The 20936-nt window shown below is 37.5% G+C and overlaps 3 protein-coding genes across 8 annotated transcripts in view; 2 read left to right on the top strand and 1 right to left on the bottom strand.

Annotated features, from left to right (window-relative positions):
* LOC127502714 (DNA polymerase zeta catalytic subunit-like) overlaps positions 1-20936 on the top strand; it is an 845784-nt gene that overhangs the window by 163855 nt on the left and 660993 nt on the right. The window lies entirely within an intron of this gene.
* Positions 1-20936, top strand: part of LOC127502738 (uncharacterized) — a 237575-nt gene that overhangs the window by 22727 nt on the left and 193912 nt on the right. The gene's annotated exons all lie outside the window — the stretch shown is intronic.
* Positions 1-20936, bottom strand: part of pum2 (pumilio RNA-binding family member 2) — a 129877-nt gene that overhangs the window by 14956 nt on the left and 93985 nt on the right. For 4 of the 6 annotated variants that reach the window (XM_051875976.1, XM_051875974.1, XM_051875975.1 and 1 more), the window contains 4 exons: positions 18818-18955; positions 16857-16982; positions 15454-15525; positions 11544-11665 (listed from right to left, as the gene is read on the bottom strand). In XM_051875976.1, the coding sequence (XP_051731936.1) occupies positions 11544-11665; positions 15454-15525; positions 16857-16982; positions 18818-18955 (458 nt within the window). The remainder of the gene's footprint in view (positions 1-11543; positions 11666-15453; positions 15526-16856; positions 16983-18817; positions 18956-20936) is intronic. The other 2 variants (XM_051875978.1, XM_051875977.1) reach the window with 1 other exon arrangement.

Below are 20936 nucleotides of genomic sequence, written 5' to 3' on the forward strand. Positions count from 1 at the left end.
CAGACGCAAATTCTGAGGCAATACATGTATATATCATCTCAATCGTGCATTTATTGCCTTGAAAAGTGTTTATCTGGATGTTAAAGCCATGGTTAGCGATCTCTGGAAGACATGCCGTTAGTTCCTGAATGTCCTGTTCTTCTTTAGATTAATTTGTGGACTAAAGGTGTACAGAGCGTCCTCCGGCTGCAAGTATGAATTGAAAACAGTATCCAGCGATTCTTTTGTCTTCTCAGGTGTAAATCACCCATTATTCATGATGATTCACGCCTCCACGCATACTGTGTTTCTTGACAAAAAGTGTCTTACAAAAACTAAATCAATATATTGTTATAAATGAACGAGTATGCAGGATAATTTTTACATCATTTTGAAGCAAAAACTCTAGTCTACAACCTCCAATACCCAGAAGTCTTGTGAACACAGATTTAATATATATTTTTTGGCTTTATTTCAGTGACTTAAGTTTTTTGTTTTTTCAATAACCACGCATAAACGTTATTCCTTCAAAAACACAAACATGTACATACATGTTCCTCACATATTATGGTAGCCTAGTTTGTGCTGAATACAATGTAATGACACTTTTTCCATTAATATGTTTATGAACAACTGAAAAAAGCACAAATGTCAGGGCATGTCAAAACTTCTCCAGGGCCCCGAAAATCCTCAGACCCCAGAGGGTTAATATACTTTAAAATATAATGTATTTCTGTGATGTAAAGCATCTGAGCATTCATGTTACCTCTATGGCATTCCATATAGGCTATTATATTTGTTATATTATATAGCCTAAATGTTAATGTGCAGTTGACAAACTATACATCATTAAAAAGATCTAAGACTCAAGCTTCACATTTTGACCTCTGTTTTACTCTTATAGTGACCATAATTTGTTAATAGCCTATGCGTCAGGAGTTTGACTCGGCATGATGCCCCGAATCTAACGAGACCAAATTCATCAGAAATTATACCCATCAGAAGTTATAAGCAAAAATAGCCATTTTTCGATAAATCGTAGCCTCAGGTCTGATTTGGCTAGCTTTTCTTCGAATTCATGTGTGCCGTTTTTGAGAACAGATGGATCTATCAAAAAGCTTTTGATAACTTTTTGTTGGCATGGTCTTAAGATGCTCTGGTTCAATTTTCGTAAAAATCAGAGTAACGGCCTAGGAGGAGTTAAAAAAAGTAGGATTTTCGGAAAAATCAAAATGGCAGGAAAATTTTTATGACGTCATAGGGTGCAATCGAATTGGCTTGAGCCAAGGAATCAGAGGAAAAAAATTTGTTTCTAGCCCTTACGGTTCAAAAGTTATAAACAGAAGTGCAAATTTGGACAGCTGGTGGCGCTAGAGGGATTGAGTTAGAGACTCCAAATTTGCTATGGACACAGTTCAGACTGTCCTCTATCAGTGTGCCAAATTTCACAACTTTTTAGCATACGGTTCTATGGGCTGCCATAGACTTCCAGAGCGGAAGAAGAAGTAGAAGAAGAAGAAAAAATAAAAATAAATCTAACGATTACAATAGGTGCCTATGCACCTTCAGTGCTTGGCCCCTAAATATAGCTGCAAGCAGCAATTACGGGGCCAAGCAAAAGAGGCACAACAAGCCAGCCAACATGGCTGGGAGCATCAGACCAACTGCAACAGTGAGCAATTAAAGACCTATTAAGATCGTTTTAGGCAAAAGAGCTGAAAAATGATATATACAGTCAATAATAAAGATTTACTGGTTTATCAATTTCGACCAATAGGTGACGCTGTGACCAAATTAATGTGGTATGGTCCAAGATACAGCCTTGAGTCCAAATTGGGTGCTCTAACATTGAATTAATTTGCATGTTATTTTAGAACGGTTAAGTTTACCAGAAAGCTATTGATAACTTTTTGTCAGCATGGACTGAAGATGATCTGATTTGATTTTCATGAAAATCAAACAAATCATCTAGGACTAGTTCGAAAAAGTAGGTTTTTCGCAAAATTCAACATGGCGAAAAAACCATTAGACGAAACCTAACATGTTTGGTATCGTTGGACTCCTGTGAAAATGGGTCGACCGCACCCAAAGTTATAAGCATTTGAATATATGATTTTACCACTAGGTGGCGCTGGTGCGAAACTTCTCAGGCTCCTTCAGGGCCTTGTGCTGATGTCCCACACCGAGTTTCGTAACGATACGCTAATGCGTTTATAAAATATAGCATTTTAACACAAAATTCAAAATGTCCGACAGCCAAAATGGCCGATATGGTAAAATCGAATATCATGAGACTCGGCATTATGCCCCGAATCTAACGAGTCCAAATTTATGATTTTTGGACAAAGCCATCAGAAGTTATGAGCAAAACTATCCATTTGTCGTATCTCCGGAACAGTAGGTGGCACTCCGCCGAAACGCTGCATGTTGCCTCAGGTCATGCTTGTGATGACATGTACCAAGTTTGGTCAGAATATGATAAATCGTTTTGCAGATATAGCCTCAAGTCTGATTTGGCGAGCTTTTCATCAAATTTATTTGTGTTGTTTTCAAGAACGGATGGATCTATTTGCAAGCATAGTCTGAAGATGATCTGATTCAATTTTCGTGAAAATCGGAGTAACGGCCTAGAAGGAATTCGAAAAAGTAGCTTTTTTGGAAAAATCTAAATGGTGGGAAAATGATGTCACATGGTGCAATCGAATCGAAAAAAAAAAAAAAAAAAAAAAAAAATCGAATTTTGTTTCTAGCCCTTACGGTTTAAAAGTTATTAGCATAAACATGAGTGAAACTTTGGACAGGTGGTGGCGCTAGAGGGATTGAGTTAGAGACTCCAAATTTGCTATGGACACAGTTGAGACTGTCCTCTACCAGTGTGCCAAATTTCACAACTTTTTAGCATACGGTTCTATGGGCTACCATAGACTTCCAGAGCGGAAGAATAATAATAAGAAAACTAACAATTACAAGAGGTGCCTTCGCACCTTCGGTGCTTGGCCCCTAACTAACGATTACAATAGGTGCCTTCGCACCTTTGGTGCTTGGCCCCTAATAATAATAATAATAATAATAATAATAATAATAATAATTAAAGCTGCAAGCAGTGATGAAAGGGCCCTCGCACCCGGGCTCACCACCACCTGGCGGCCTTAGGAAAACAGTGAACAGTGGGCGACATGCATGTAAGGGAATAAATACAGGAGAATTATGGCCAAGTCATTTCAAAGTGCCAGACTTCCTGCTGCCAACAGGTGGCGCTTTGACTGTTACTGAATATTGCCATGTAGATGACTTCAGGCCAGGACTATTATTAAACGTGAAGTTTGGAGCAGTTCAGACTTTGTATGCCTGAGTTACAACAACTTCCTGTTTCGTGGCATTAATCGCATACATTAGCACTTAGCCAAGTGTTGCATGATTTAACACGTTTCTGGTGTGTTTGGTACTTTGTGGCATATTGAAATGTGTTTTCTGGGAGTGAATTACAGTGTAAAGCATGCCATTTTCTGATGCCAGCAGGTGGCGCTATGACTAACTGAATATTGGCATATAGATGTCTTTAGGCCAGGACTCTTATCACACATGTGAAGTTTGGGGCTGATCCGACTTTGTATACCCGAGTTACATAAACTTCCTTTTTCATGGCGAAACATCGAAATTTGTCAGGCCGCCACAGACAGGCCCTCCAGCAAAAACTCTAGATCTTCGCAATTTAACGTCGCAAAGGCCTTTAGATTAGACTGACCAAATATTATGTTGATCTGATAAAAGCTCTAGGAGGAGTTCGTTAAAGTACAACGTCTGGAAATGGCAAAAAGTGCACAAATTTTGCAGAGAAAATTCAAAATATCTGACTTCCTGTTGGTTTTCAGACTTTGCACCAGCGCCCGACAGCGCCCCCTTGAAAGAAGTCCGAAAACTTGGCCATATATCAAACACGCTTGCACGTATTAGTATGAAACTCGGTACACATATAGACCTCATCGGGCCTAACAACTTTCGTGCTCTAAGTTATACGCCACACCAACAGGAAGTCAGCTATTACGGGTTGTTTGAAAAACACATGCTCTGGAATTTGATATACTCCTCCTAGGCGATTCATCCGATCACCACCAAACTCGGTCAGCATGAAGTCAAGACATTGAGGATGTAAAATTGCCAACGGATTTTTGATATCGCGAACGGTTTGGCCGTGGCGAGGCAACGAATTTATGGCGAGAAAAGGTACACAGGAAGTGTGTTATAACTTCTGCATATATTGATTGATTTTTATGAAACTTCAGCTGTGTGTTTGTTGTAGGAGTCCGATCACATGGATGTGACTATTGTGAGTCAAAGTCACAGTGCCACCAACTGGCAGCAGGAAGTGTGTCACTTTCAAAATGCTTTGAGATCACCCTCTTTTTTTTCCACCCGATTTCCTTCAAACTTCATCACAATGTCAAAACATGGCAGATGTAGACCTGTGAATGTATTTGTGATATCTTCAATATTGTTGTCATGGCAACATGTCAAACTTTAATAATATTCTTGAGTGTTTTTGAGGCTCTTAACATGCTTCAAATTGCATGAAACTCACACACATCAATATTGTTGACCAGTCGACATGGACAAAGCCTTAGAAATGGGTGTGGTGGAGGGGCTCAGTAGCGCCACCTTTTGACAAAAGTGGGGGGGTTATTTTTACCTACAGTCACCAAATTCGGTACACATATTGTTCTCTTTAAGCCGGACAACTTTATAATTTACAGTCATTAGCTCCGACCAACAGGAAGTGAGATATTTTGGTTTGAATGTGGATTTTTCACACTGTCTCTCTCTCTCTGTCCTACCCCTCTCCACCCACAGTCTCTCTCTCTCTCTCTCTCTGTGTGTGTGTGGGGGGGTCTCTGTCTCTGTGTGTGTGTGTGTGTGTGTGTGTGTGTGTGTGTGTGTGTGTGTGTGTGTGTGAGATCATATGGGCACCAACTGCTGCAGTAAATGTGGTGTATTCAAATGACTTTGAAATAGTCCTTTTATGTTTAACCGTTTTAAATTCCTATTGCCCGCCATGCACAGTTGCCCTGAAGCCACCGGGGTGGCGGTGCCACCGGGCTTGGGCCCGCCATCGCTGCTTGCAGCTATATTTATTTATTGAAATTAATTTTAATTACATAACATACTATTACATTTATTTACATATTAATATTATGCATTTTTATGCATTGTAAATTATGCAAAATTACAGCATTTAAATGGTTATCCTTTTCCTACGTTCTCCTTGCTATGTCATAGTGTCTCTCTCAGTGAATGGGACAAATTATTAGTAAAATTTATATAATGAATAATATACAGGTCAAATAATGTTCTTGGTCTTTTCTTCCTGTGGGGGAGACTACAATAATTTACTATGAATTAAATGTAAATAAAATTAAATACAATTTATTGTGTAACCATAATACCAATAATGCCTAGAAGAAGAAGAAAAAAAACTTAGTGTGTGACATTTATAAACAAGCCCGAAATACATCAGGACTCTTATTCTGAAATGCGGGCTGACCCTTCTGATTCTTACAACCGTCTAAAAAATATTATATAAAGGCCATAAAGTAGACATTGTCATAATTCATTAACTTGAGTTCATTAGCAATCGTTTGGCATACATCTGCGCTTTTCATTGATTGAGAATCATTTTGAAGCAGTCTGAAGCGCTGTTGCGCGAGCTTGTAGAAGTGTAGAACGCGCAACAGCGCCGCCTTGTGACTTTGCAACATGCAGCGCTCTTTGTGAAATATTCACTGCTTCTCTGCAGCACACATGGAAATGTTAGCGGGAGTAAACAGTTCTCGCGCACAGAACAAGCAGGTACGAAACGCGTAGTGCCAGGGGAGATCTTCCACTAGTTAATCGATCGCGGATGGTTCTAAACCGCTGGCCACAAAAGTGAGTACACCCCTAAGTGAAAATGTCCAAATTGGGCCCAAAGTGTCAAGATTTTGTGTGGCCACCATTATTTTCCAGCACTGCCTTAACCCTCTTGGGCATGGAGTTCACCAGAGCTTCACAGGTTACCACTGGAGTCCTCTTCCACTCCTCTATGACGACATCACGGAGCTAGTGGATGTTAGAGACCTTGCGCTCCTCCACCTTCCATTTGCGGATGCCCCACAGAGGCTCAATAGGGTTTAGGTACCCTCAGCTTCTTTAGCATGGCAGTGGTCGTCTTGGAGGTGTGTTTGGGGTCGTTATCATGTTGGAATACTGCCCTGCAGCCCAGTCTCCGAAGGGAGGGGATCATGCTCTGCTTCAGTATGTCACAGTACATGTTGGCATTCATGGTTCCTTCAATGAACTGTAGCTCCCCAGTGCCGGCAACAATCATGCAGCCCCAGACCATGACACTCCCACCACCATGCTTGACTGTAGGCAAGACACACTTGTCTTTGTACTCCTCACCTGGTTGCCGCCACACACGCTTGACACCATCTGAACCAAATAAGTTTAGCTTGGTCTCATCAGACCATAGGACATGGTTCCAGTTATCCATGTCCTTAGTCTGCTTGTCTTCAGCAAACTGTTTGCGGGCTTTCTTGTGCATCACCTTTAGAAGAGGCTTCCTTCTGGGACGACAGCCATGAAGGCCAATTTGATGCAGTGTGCGGCGTATGGTCTGAGCACTGACAGGTTGACCCCCCACCCCTTCAACCTCTGCAGCAATGCTGGCAGCACTCATATGTCTATTTCCCAAACACAACCTCTGGATATGATGCTGAGCACGTGCGCTCAACTTCTTTGGTCGACCATGGCGAGGCCTGTTCTGAGTGGAACCTGTCCTGTTAAACTGCTGTATGGTCTTGGCCACTGTGCTGCAGCTCAGTTTCAGGGTCTTGGCAATCTTCTTATAGCCTACGCCATCTTTATGTAGAGCAACAATTCTTTTTTTCAGATCCTCAGAGAGTTCTTTGCCATGAGGTGCCATGTTGAACTTCCAGTGACCAGTATGAGAGAGTGAGAGCAATAACACCAAATTTAACACACCTGCTCCCCATTCACACCTGAGACCTTGTAACACTAACGAGTCACATGACACCGGGGAGAGAAATTGGCTAATTGGGCCCAATATGGACAATTTTACTTAGGGGTGTACTCACTTTTGTGGCCAGCGGTTTAGACATTAATGGCTGTGTGTTTAATTATTTTGAGAGGACAGCAAATTTACACTGTTATACAAGCTGTACACTCACTACTTTACATTGTAGCAAAGTGTCATTTCTTCAGTGTTGTCACAGAAATGTTGTTACAAAAATGTGAGGGGTGTACCCACTTCTGTGAGATACTGTGTATATATATATATATATATACACATATATATATATATATATATATACACATATATATATATATATATACATATATATATATATATATATATATATATATATATATATATATATATATATATATATATATATACACATATATATATATACATATATATATACATACATACATATATATATACACATATATATATATATTTATATTAGTGCTGTCAATTAAATTAACTCAATCACACTTTTTTCTGATTAATCACGATTAATCGCAATTAAAAACACTAGTTTTTATACGTTTTTAATAAATTTTATAATGTAATAATTTCACAGTTAATCTCCAAATTAAAACAACAACAAAGACAGCATATTTTAAATACTTGTTTAATGGCATCTTTTTTTATGAATGAAGGCCAGTATCACTGATACTAATACTGCTACTGATGTCTCTATGAAATTGATTTTTCCCCCCAATTTTAAACATGAATTATAGCCATTCAACATTACAGTGTAATTGAAAGCTATCTTTTTTTATTATTTAAGTGAACAATCCTCACATAAACCCATAATAAATGTCATATTTACCTGTTTCCTTCCTACCTGTCTAACAAATAGGAAAAATACAGAAATTGAATAAAGTTATCAAACAGTCTGCACAGTTATAGCCTAAATTAAATATAGATTAATCATTATTAAAGCTACAAAAGTTCTTTAGTCAGTGAGTAATTTAGTTAAATTCTTTAGTGAGTAATTTTCTCCGTTACCTTTGTTCTTTCATTATCTTCAATGACTTTGGTTGCAGTCACTTTAAGAGTTGCCGCTGCTGCACATGATGCAGATCTGACATGCGTCCCACTTTCTCACAACTCTTTACTTTCGTTTAAGGCTTTAACTCATTCAAGGCTGCTCTAATGAGGATACTCGACAAAACAGACATTTTTGGCATTATTGTGTGTTATTATTCGTTCAAGCGTGACAGAACTGGCATGCTGTTTTGGCACACAATACTGGCGCGCGTCTTTGTGCGTCGTGTGTGTGACAGGACAGGACATTCACAGACAGCGCATTCTCTTTTTCTCATCTGGAGCGCTTAAATGGTTTAAAAGCATTTGCATGAATAAGAGCGTGATCATATATTGTAATGCTAGACAAAGGATGACAGAAAAAAACGGATGCTGTGTTAATTACGTTAAATACTTTTAACGCGTTAAACTGGAAAAAATGAATCGCTTAATGTTGACAGCACATATATATATTTCTTGTTAAACAAGTTTTTTTTTTTTTTTTTTTTTTTTTTTTAAAGTCAGTGTTTGAAGCTGCTTTTGATTTTCATATATGACTGATTTGTGCTGTGTTTGGACCTGGCTCCGCATGTTGTTACATGTTGTTTGAATTCTCCGCTGCAATGCGATCTCATGCGTAATACAGTGCAGTGATTGGTTCATTCTCATGAAGAATGCAGAGAAGTGCTCAGAACCGGATGATGTAGAATCGTGCCTGTCCAGCCCCAGCAGCCAATCACACACTCTGGATGCATGCTTTGGCACGCTTCTACGTCAGATTGTGATGTTGCTTTGACTTTGCTTTTCAACCCAGAAGAACGAAAAATGCTCAGAAAAATGCAAAAAACAATTTCCACTTCTCGATTAAATTTGTGTGCTTTCAGTGTTTTCAGTGATGTGCAGCCTGTACATATCATGACCCTTTAAGTCACAGCCTTTTGCGATTTGATAAGGGGATTAAGCCATAATGTGCTTTAAATTTTAGTTCGTTTGACAAATACTTTGCCAAAGCAATGTCACAAAACAATGTTAAAGACCTTTTGTGCCACAGTCAAGTTAATGAATGGGAAACTGTGAATACAAACAATATAATATATAAGAATAAACAATATAACGACTTTGAAAGCTACTTCTTTTAGTGATTTCACCTATCACAGTAGCTATGTTTCCAAAATTTTTTATGTGAATTGGAGGGAAACACAAAGATGTGCATAAATTCTAAAAATGTATGATAGAGCGATTACCTGAGAGATAATACGGATTTTGGCAAGTTGTACTGTATCTTTTAACATGCCATCTGATGATCATTCATGTTTACTTCATGCTATAACTAGCAATAAAGCGAAAGAGATGATCAGTTTATGTAAGTTGCATGCTGCTGCTTTGCTTGAACTGAGGCGCTACAGCTTGAACTTCAGTCACTCCACATTTAAGAGTGCAGAAACTGTATTTATTGTTTTTAATTTCATTATATAAATTAACAGAATTTGAAAGCTGAGACTTTGTTTCATATCAAAAGTAATGAAGCACAAAGCTTATGGCGATTTATTGGATGGGAGGCAAAGTTTTGCTCATTGATCAACTGGGCAGTTCGTTAGCCTAATGGTTAGAGTCGAACTTGTAACCGAAAGGTTGAGGGTTCGAATCTCAGTACCGGCAGGAAATGTAGGTGGGGGGAGTGAATGAACAGCGTTCTCTTCGGCTCTCATTACCCACAACTGAGGTGCCCTTGAGCAAGGCACCTAATTGCTCCCTGGATAAGGTGTATTTCACCTATAAGGTGATTCTTTTGTTTATGTGCATAATGGATCAGTATTAGTGGTTAAACAGATCGTTGTTGATCTGTGATCCGTACGGACCAAGCCCCACGGTTCGGCACGCATGTGATTCGCGGATCAATTACAAGTTTAACCGCAATAGAGTGAAAGGTTATTATTTGCACGTGTTTTGTCTTGCTAGTTTACAGATTAAATATATATAAAACCATTCCAGAGCTAGAAGAGGCAAAAGAGGATTTAATTTGGTATCGCACGCCACGCTGTTATCGGTGCGCACAGACGCACATACATACAAGGCTCGCGTGTGCACACAGAGAGAGAGGCGCGTTTCAGATAGCTCGCGAACTCCAAATTGATTTCTCTTTCGCGTCCTAAATGCACTTGGATGGACGCATACACGCCAGTCAAAATACCCCTCTCGGCAAGTATTCTCGTAAACACATTCGGTTATGTCTTAAGTGAACAAGGTGAGAATTCGGAAGTGTATCTATCGAATGTTTGCGTGCATGGAGTCTTACTCTTAAAGTGACAGCAACCTATAAATAGCTGCTGTTGTCTGTCATGTAAATCAAACAGCAAAACACAGCTTTAACAAAGATTAATCTATATTAAATTTATACAGTGAACAGTGTCATTTTACATTTAATTACTACATTTCTGTACACGAAAATTAATACTACAGTTAGACCTTATACTTTATTTGTAACTTTATGATGTATTTATCTATGCTTGTAATTGGTGTACAGTATTTGTTCTTTTTACAGTCTGTTCACTTGCCTTTAATAATGTATTAGTTAGGCTAGTAGTTTCTGCTGTGGTATCGGAGTAGTTAAAGTGGGCTAAGTAATAAATAGAAAGCTACCCCCCACCCCCCTATTTTCTTTTTTGGTGCTGATCCGAAAAATTATCCGATCCGTGACTTAACAACCGTGATATGATCCGAATCGTGAGTTTTGTGATCCGTTGAACCACTAATCAGTATGCTTGACTCATTAGACAAGTAAATTGAGAGAGACAGCAGCTTTCTCGTGAGTGGCTGTGGTTTCAGCACAGACAGCGGACACGCCCCCAGCATTTGAGAGCAGAGAATACTGCTTTTTTTTTTTTTCCCTAAGATTTTGATAACTTATTTCATTTACTTTGTGGGGTTTTTTTTTTTTTTTTTTTTTTTTTTACATTGAAATTTGGCTGGGTGATTAATACATTTTTCTGTGGTGTGACAAACTCAGAACACATTTACTATTGCTTTAAATGGATTTTAAGAATCAACATCAGTTCATCAAAATGAGAATTAATTTATCAACAACAAAAAAAACTTTGATGTGTGATCGGAAAACAAGCCTAACCAGTGGACCAATTTCATTGCACAGCGAGCGCTGAGGCTCATTTATGATGTACAAAAAAAGAGCCATAGCCATTTTTATTACAGATATTTTGCACCAATTTCCCAGGAAGTAACAATTTTGTTTTCATGAACAAATGCGATGGAACAGTGCTTTATTTGCAAATGTTTTATGCAATATTCAAATTTTGTGCATAAGTTAAATTTGCAACTTTGGATGGAAACAGTATCTTTGAACAATCTAAATATGGGATTATTTACTGTTAATTGCTTGATTTTGTTGTTTGAAAAAAAATAACTGTCTTTTACAGTAATACCATAAAAAAATTTCTTGTCCTGAAAATTGACTGACCTTGCAAATTTATGCTGACTCAGAGCCAGGACCTTCCCTCTGACCTCCGCCACTATCTTGCTCTTGTCCTCTGGACGCCCATGCTCCAAAACATGCTGGATCACATAGTTACCGTACTGATCCTGTAGGTGAAGACAGGCACAGGAGAGTGGAAGGGAGAGAAAAACAACACGTATAATATTACCGTAAGAGTTCATAAATAAACAAACCTAAGACAGAATAAGAGATGAATGACTAGTACAACAAGGTTGAGCAAGGCTTTAACCACACCCTCACAATAAAACAACTAACCTCATTTCAATAATAGCAACCCATGGCCATTGATGAAATAATACTCCCACTTTATCTAAGCAATGATTTACCCTAATAATGGCATTTGGCAAATAACCCTATAAGAAACCACACAGCACCCTCTCAAATACACGGCAACATTTATCTGAAAGGTGGCATAAACATGCAGGTCGATGTCAAAAGCTCAATCAAGATGTGGCATTTGGTTTAAACCCTCTTTCTTTCCTAATTGTAGAGTGATCCCTCAAATTGGAAGGAGCAGTCACTACTTTTTTTTTAGGTTGGTTTATTTGCACAAGATTAGTTCAACTATTAAGGATGCACACTACAAATCAAAGTTGTTGGTCTGAGGTGCTCTGGATGGAGCAGGAAGAGAAAATAATTGAAAGTGCCAGAAACAGAATTTCTGAGATTAAAAAAAAAAAAAAAAAAAGTTCAATTCATACGTAGAGAGAAAATTAGATCTTACGAAGAGAAATGTCCCTATTTAGTTTGACAAAAACAAACAAGGCTGTGACAGTTAGATGTACGACAAATATGTCAGGACTCAACAATAAGGATGGCCAGATGGCCCTAGGCCACCTGATAGAAGTGCTCTGTTGTCTTTTTCTTATATTCATGTGCCTTAAAAACCTAAGCATTTGGTTTTGGTTGAGTGAACATCATGAATGAACCTTTAATGTGCCAACATGCTATCTAGAGAGATATTTCATCTGCCATTGGTCAGGACAAACAGTCCCACCCCAAACTCATGCCAATCCTTGAGCCACTGATGCTTTGTCAGGCTGCTCTCTATCAATTACACTTCTTTTATACTTTCTATCTCATATACTTCTAGTGTTGTACTTTAAAGTTCATAGTGAAATTTAAAAATAAAAAATAATGCCAGTCTTTCTGCAGTACCAGAAGTACAAGGTACTGACTCATTTCATACCGACTCATATCTGGATGCTTCCAAACACTCCCACGCGTATTTGTGTGTGCACTGTGTGAAGAGCGTCAAACTTTTTTTTACAATGTGTTTCTTGAAGCAATGAGCTGTAGCCAATCACAGACATATCTGCTCATCACAAACTCTGAGTTTGTGATGCTTGTGAATCCTCTCATTATAACCAACAAAGGGCAGACATGATGTAATAAGAGCTTTTTATAGCTCTTATTTTTATAGCTGTTATTTTTGCAAATGTGCAGAACTTAGTCAGTGAGCTTGATGAACTTGTAATCAATGTAATGAGTGACAGCTTCACCGATTACAAAAGGAACCACTTTTGCTCGCTTTCTATATATAACCCATTCACAATGGCTAAAAGGACCAATAGCCATGTACACACAGCATAGCAGTGAATCCGCTGATGACTAACATAATAATCATATCAATTAATGGAATAAAAAAAGAATCAGATGCGTCAAAATACATGTGCATTCAGTCTTGTAGTGTACAGTGTTAATTTCGTTGATGAATAATTTGTCAATTTTCGTCAACAACATTTTTTCACGGACGAAAACGAGGCGATGACTAAATAAAAATGCGTTTTGAATGACTAAAACTATGACTAAAATCTACTAGAATTTTCGTCAACAAATAAAAACGAGACGAAAATGATAGAGAAGGACAATTTGGGAAGATATCCAGTCAGGAATGCTGTCCTGTGTAGAAGATGCGCACATTTGAAGTGTAATGTGCTGATCTAACCGCGGGAAAAAGCGGCGCTATTGTGCGCTCTACAGGCTCGCCCAGCAGCACTTCAGACTGCTTCGCAATTAATGAACAGCGCACGTTTATGCCAATAGATTGCTTATAAGCTAATGTTGATGAATTATGACAATGTTTACTACACAATGTTTATATGGTAATATGTTTCAGACTGTTGTAAGAATGCATATTTTATCTCCCTCATGAGTTGGCTGCAGACATTTTAGAATAAGAGTCATGGTGTATTTCGGGATGGTTTATAATTATTATTTTTTCCTGGACATTATTGTTTTGTTTAGCTACACAATAAGCTGTATTTAATTTAATTTCTATTTAATTCATAGTAAACTACTGTATCTTCTGTCACAGGAAGGAAGACTAAGAATATTATTTGACATATTATTCAATATATTTTACAAGAATAAGTGTTATTATAGTTAACTAAAACTGAAACCATAAAAAAAAAAAAAAAATCTTCATTACTTGAAATAAACGTGAACTGAAATAAAAAATAAATAAAATATAAAAATGTAAACTTATTTTCTTTCATCAAGTTTCCAAGCTTTAGCTTAACCTGATGTATTAAACTAACTAAAATAGAGTAATTAAAAAAAACAAAAAAAAAAAAAAACTATATAGACATTTAAATGCAAAAACTAAAAGACAAACACCAAAAATTACTAAAACTTTTAACTAAACTTGCTATGGTGAGTAAAGTACAGTTGGTTGCCTTAAGTGAACGTAAACAGTTTGGAGAATATCAGATCAGTGTATTGGATTTGTGTATTGTTAGAGAAATGCTTACTTAATGCATTACAATTGAACTAAATTAGATTTTAGTAGATTTAGTCGACTAAAACTAGACTAAAACTAAAACAATTTCCGATGACTAAAATATGAATATAGATATACTGTCAAAATTAACACTGGTAGTGTAAATGAAGACTGATATTAGACCGGTCACAGCAACGTTGACAAGACAATCAGTGTTGGCTGAGTATGTTTAGTAACTTTAATAAGCCTATGTTACTACAAACACTCTTTGTTCTACAACTTGTAATGTGTTCCTTTGCTCTCTATTTTATTACTGACTTTTCATTTAACTTTTTTAAAGCAATGTTTGGGTGGCACGGTGGCCAGGAGTTCGCATGCTGTCCCTGTGTCAGCGTGGGTTTCTTCCGGGTGCTGCGGTTTCCCCCATAGTCCAAAGACATTCAAGTTAGGTGAATTGGACAGTCAAAAATTGTGTGTGTGAGAGAACTGTAATGGACTAGCCATCTGTCCAGGGTGCTTTCCCCTGACTCTAGCCTAAGAAACTGGGATAGGCTCCAGCTCTATGAGTTAAAAGGTCGTATAAGGAATAAAGAGAGAGAAAGCAATGTTTACATAATTTATGAATATTTAAATGCTACATGCTACATGTTTTAAAGTATTCACTTATAGTTAGCAATAATAACTTTTTTTTTTTTTTTTTTTTTTTTTTAAATAGTTCAATAAAATAAAGTAAAAAAAAAAAAAAAAAAAAAATCATGTTAAAAAATGTTTTTGGAAATCGAAATTGGTATTGAAATTGTTATTGGTAACAGAGTATCATGAAATTTTACTGGTATTGGTAGACCATTAAAATGTTGGTATCGTGCCACCAGTATATACTTCTATATCACACAGCCTTGTTCGTGTCAAACAAACTAATCTTTATACTAAATATGGCCTAAATAGTATCAGGATTGGATTTTAGGCAGACAGGGCAGGTGGCAGCCAGAAAGGAAGAAAGTTGTGTAAGGAAAAGTGTGAGTGAAAGGAACCCTGCAGAGCAAATAGCAACTGGAGAAGAAGCATCTAGGTGTTAGACACAGGCTGGTTAGGAGGTAGACGAGGAGATGCCAGGAGGTTCTTGTGAGTGGGAGGAAGGCACGTGACTCTGACCTTGAACAGTGCATCGCTGGACACTGTATAATATGTTTTGGGGGTCATCTCCAATGAAACGCCTTGATACTTCTAGATAAAATAAGTGAGGGGAGCAAGGGGTGGGTAATGTTTTGCATCATCAAAATCCATCAGCACATCTAACTGGACATAAGAACATCCTTCACAGAAACTGAATGCAACATCAAAGTAGGTAAAAGGTATAAAATGAACAAACAGGTCATGCAGAAAATGTCATGCGAGTCCACCTTACCCCAAAAGGTATTACAACCCTGAGCTCTTCTCATTGCATGGCCTCCTTTCCATTCACACAGTATGTACAATGAACAACAGTATACTTGTCTATAAAGTGACCAATCTCAAAACATAATTGTTGTAATGGGGGTCATCTTCAAAAGGCCAAAAAGCACATACCTCAGAGCAAACCAAGTGTGCTACCTAACGAGACAACATTTTTAGGCATCATAGGCACATATTGTTCCAAAGACTAGGCAGAAAACTTATACTGGCTTTTTAGTTACCTGATTTTGACTACATGGAAGTATGGCATTTATTCAATAAGGCATAAATAAGACAATCCCAGAACAGTCCACTATTTCATTCAATATTTGTGAGTGTTTAGTTTTACTTGTTAAAAAACAAATTCTGAGCAGATAAACACATTTAAAAAATAAAATCTTTCAAAATATTGACTAATTCTGCACTCAAAGGCTTATCCAAATTGTTGTCCAATTAAACTCACTCTAGAATGAGAAAGTCCCTCCCCCCTAATACCACTAGCCACCATATAATAGTAAATCATACTTCTCAATAGGAAAATAGAACTGTCATTTTGCAGGGACTCTAAGAGCAGAGCTTAGCAACATGCTAACATCAGACTGCACTGGAATCAACTGAGCATTAGTTGAGTCTCATGCATTTGAGTAAGCATTGTTGTCCATTAAGACAATTTCTAATCATTCACAGGTTAGGATGCAACCTTAGGGGCCATTCGCACAATGTTTTTGTGCTGAAATTGCAAGACACAGGGCAGTTTAATGAAAAAAAAGGTCTAAAGATTTTTTTTTCCACACAGTCTAACTTTTAACTTGAGAGCCACATTTTTAGAATGCTGTGTCTTGCACTAGATGATGCAAAAGGTGCGAGATGCAAATGCAACAGTCATACAAGTCTGTCTAGCATCTGTTTACGAAGAAAAGCAATAGAAAAGAAGTGCAGTGGAATGCAAAAACATCATCTGTGTTTGGAACAAAGTTAATGACTTCAATTTTGCCATTTTCCACTGGAATTATTTTTTGAAAGATGAAAAGAGGCCACACAATAAGAACCTAACTACTGTAAGAGTGGTACACAACAGAGAGACCAGAGTTTCCTTTTTAGATTTCAGGTTTGGGAAGTCGTACCTGTCCCAGCTGCTCAGAGTGCTGGTGGAGTTCTTCCAGGATGGGCAGAGTCTGCTCCTGGGTACAGTGCTCCAGGATACGCTGGATCACCCGACAGCCATACGGATGAGTGGACAAAACAAACACCTACATACCAAAAAAGGACATTGACACATCCTGGTGCATGCGTTGGTCAATAAAAGAACATTACATCATTGATCACATCGGCAACTATATTAGTGATTTTCTTAACTAGTGTCAGGGGAAAAATCTTTTGGCAAAGTATGAGAATTCCCTTTTTATTAAAATTTTATTTGGGGTTTTACATCAAAATAAAAAGAAAAGATTATTCATACTAGGGATGCTAGCGATTATTCAATGATCGATCAACAGTCAATAATAATTTAATCGATAAAACTTATCGATCGTCGTAAATTGTAATAAAACACTGAATTCTTTGGGTTTAGCTGTTTCAGCATGTTGTTACAGAAGAGCACATCCAATTATATTTGATTGTTAAATAAGTAGGTCTAATTTAATTAAATGATCAATCACATTGACTCATTTTACAATCCCACTACTCTTTTATTTAGTCTAAAAACCCATTCATTTGGTGAAGAACATGCCGTTTTGAGCAGCATTTGCACACCGTGTCATACTGTTGGCTATAAGCCACTGCAGTACATGCATAATACAGTATTAAGGCTAACGATTAATCAATTAATTGATCGTTAATTTAAACGACAAACAATCATGGGAATTTGTGTAAATGACATCCCTAATCCATAACAAATGTAAACAACCTTATGTAGAACTAATTTCATACTAAGTGAATCCTCATCTTTACTTATTTTAAGACATTCTGCATTTAGTCACTGCATTTTTGCATTAGCCTGTGTCTTAAGAACTAGTCTGACCAACTAGCAGTTAGATAAGGGATAATCAATCTTACTCTTATATTCTCAAATTAGAGACTAATCTATTTTAAGGCCCAATCCCAATTCTACACCTTACTCCTTCCCTTTCCCCTACCCCTTCGTTTTGCGCGTTCACGTGAAGGGGTAGGGTTGTCTCGATTCTCTTTTGGCTGGAGTGGTAGGGGTAAGGGGAAGGGCCAGATAGCCCTTCAAATGAAGATTTTTCAGGATCACACTTCGAACGAAGGGGTATGAGAAATTTCCCTACATACACCGACTACCATGCTGCTAGAATGCATGTAGTGATATTTCCACACAGGATCGATCATTTGTGTTACCTGGCTGCTAGTTTCTCCGTAGCTTGCTAAAAGCGCTATTTGAATGACGTGAACACAACTGAATAATACAGTTAAAAGAAATATCTGTCATCCTTCATAACGCAGTCACTATTTACATATTGTATCGTTTATAAACTCTTGCGTTACCAAGGCAACAAATGACTAGTTTGTATTACATTGCAAAGAGCTCTGTTATCGCAGCACCACAATAGAAAACGAAACCATATCCGTACCGACCGGCTCGGCACAGAATGAAACTTGACCTGATGGAAGAGCGGCTCCACCAGTCTTGTACATTTTGTATCATTATGTATTGTCTTGAGAAACTGAAGGCTCATACGTTTCCGAACTGAAACCGAGCGCCATTTTCTTAAGTCCAAAATACAGCGCAAAACGTAGGGAGTGAGTAATCAGTTAGATTACTAACCTGTAAAACTAGTACTACTAGTATTAACACTAGTAGTAGTTTAAGCAACAGGCCCCAGGTGTAAATAATGTAGAGCAGTCCTGCCTACTGAAATATTATATAGCCAAAAAAAATATTTACCATAGTATAAACATGATAGCAAAATCTTTTAATTAGCACATTCTTAACAGACTACCCTAGACCACAAAGGTTATTAAAGTAACATATGCAATAATATTCATCAATATTTGGTCTACCACCACCATGTCTGTAAATCCCATTTCTGGGCTTTATAACAAGCATGAGTGTCTGTGGAGATACCTGGCCCTGGAAGGCATCAATGATGAACTGAAGAGCTTGGGGTTGGACACACTCAATACATTTCTGCACCACATGATTTCCGTTCTGATCCTTCACACACTTCAGCACATGGCCATCCAACTCCCGTACGATGTCACTCTGACACAAGAAAAAGGAATAAGAAACAATTCTGAGAACTACCGCCATGTCTCAACATCTTGTTTTAATACATGTAGGCTTAAATACATTAAAGCCTTTATGTATAATGCATAATTATTGCATAAATTACAATGTACATTATAATGCATTATATCTTTTCATAAATAACTGCAACCAAAGTTAAAATGCATTATATTATTTTCAGATTCCTTGTTCTGAAATCGGTTGTTTGTCATGTTTTAATGCATTGTATTTTCTAAATGTGTAACAATCCAAAAAATTTGAACAATCCAAAAAATCTGTGCAGAAATATGATAGTACTATTGCTTTTGATATCTGAAGATATCTGAAGAGAAGTTTTTTTGACTCCAGATATACAGGTGCTGGTCATATAATTAGAATATCGTAAAAAAGTTCATTTTTTTATTGTAAATTATTTTAAAAAATGAAACTTTCATATATTCTAGATTCCCTACATGTAAAGTAAAACATTTCAAAAGGTTTTTTTTTTTTTAATTTGTTGATTAGAGCGTACAGCTAATGAAAGTCCAAAATCCAGTATCTCAAAATATTAGAATATTTACATTTGAGTTTCATTAAATGACCATCCCTACAGTATAAATTCCGGGTATCTTTTGTTCTTTGAAACCACACTAATGGGGAAGACTGCTGACTTGGCAATGGTCCAGGAGACAATCATTGACACCCTCCACAAAGAGAGTAAGTCACAGAAGGTCATTACTGAATGGGGTGGCTGTTTACAGAGTGATGTATCAAAGCATATTAAATGCAAAGTTGACTGGAAGGAAGAAATTGGGTAGGCAAAGGTGCACAAGCAACAGGGATGACCGCAAGCTTGAGAATACTGTCAAGTAAAGCCGATTCAAACACTTGGGAGAGCTTCACAATGAGTAGAATGAAGCCGGAGTCAGCGCATCAAGAGTCACCACACTCAGACATCTTCAGGAAAAGGACTACCAAGCCACTTCTGAACCAGAGACAACGTCAGAAGCATCTTACCTGGGCTAAGGAGAAAAAGAACTGGACAGTGAACAGTGGTCGAAAGTCCTCTTTTCAGATAAAAGAAAATTTTGCATTTCATGTTGAAATCATGGTCCCAGAGTCTGAAGGAAGACTGGAGAGGCACAGAATCCAAGCTGCTTGAAGTCAATAATGATTTGGGGGGGCCGTGACGTCTGCTGGTGTTGGTCCATTGTGTTTTATCAAGTGCAAAGTCAATGCAGTCATCTTCCAGGAGATTTTGGAGCACTTTATGCTTCCATCTGCTGACAAGCTTTATGGAGATGCTGATTTCCTTTTCCAGCAGGACTTTAGCACCTGCCCACAGTGCAAAAACCACTTCCAAGTGGTTTGCTGACCATGATATTACTGTGCTTTATTGGCCAGCCAATATGCCTGACCTGAATCTATGGGATATTTTCAAGAGAAAGATGAGAAACAGTCGATCCAACAATATACAGATGATCTGAAGGCTCAATAGTGCCTCAGCAGTGCCACAGGCTGATCACTTCCATGCCACACTTCACTGATGCAGTAATTTGTGCTAGGAGCAAGTCATTTGCTGTAATATGTCCTGCCGATCAAGTATTGAGTGCACAAAAGAACATACTTTAAAGAACTTGAACTTTTCTGTTTTGCAAATCCATTTTTTGATTGATCTTAGGAAATATTCTAATATTTTGAAATACTGGATTTTGGACTTTCATGAGCTGTACGCTCTAATCATCAAAATTTAAAAAAAAAAAAAAAACTTTTGAAATGTTTTCCTTTACATGTAGGGAATCTAGAATATATGAAAGTTTCATTTTTAAAAATAATTTATAATAAAAAAATGAACTTTTTGATGATATTCTAATTATATGACCAGCACCTGTAGTGTATGCCTGGAAGTTTTCATGAAGGGCTCACTACTATTATAAACATGCACCTCTGAAAAAAAGGAAGAAAAAAAAAAAAAAAA

This window comes from Ctenopharyngodon idella, chromosome 20 (genome assembly GCF_019924925.1).
Source record: "Ctenopharyngodon idella isolate HZGC_01 chromosome 20, HZGC01, whole genome shotgun sequence".
NCBI classification, from domain to species: domain Eukaryota; kingdom Metazoa; phylum Chordata; class Actinopteri; order Cypriniformes; family Xenocyprididae; genus Ctenopharyngodon; species Ctenopharyngodon idella.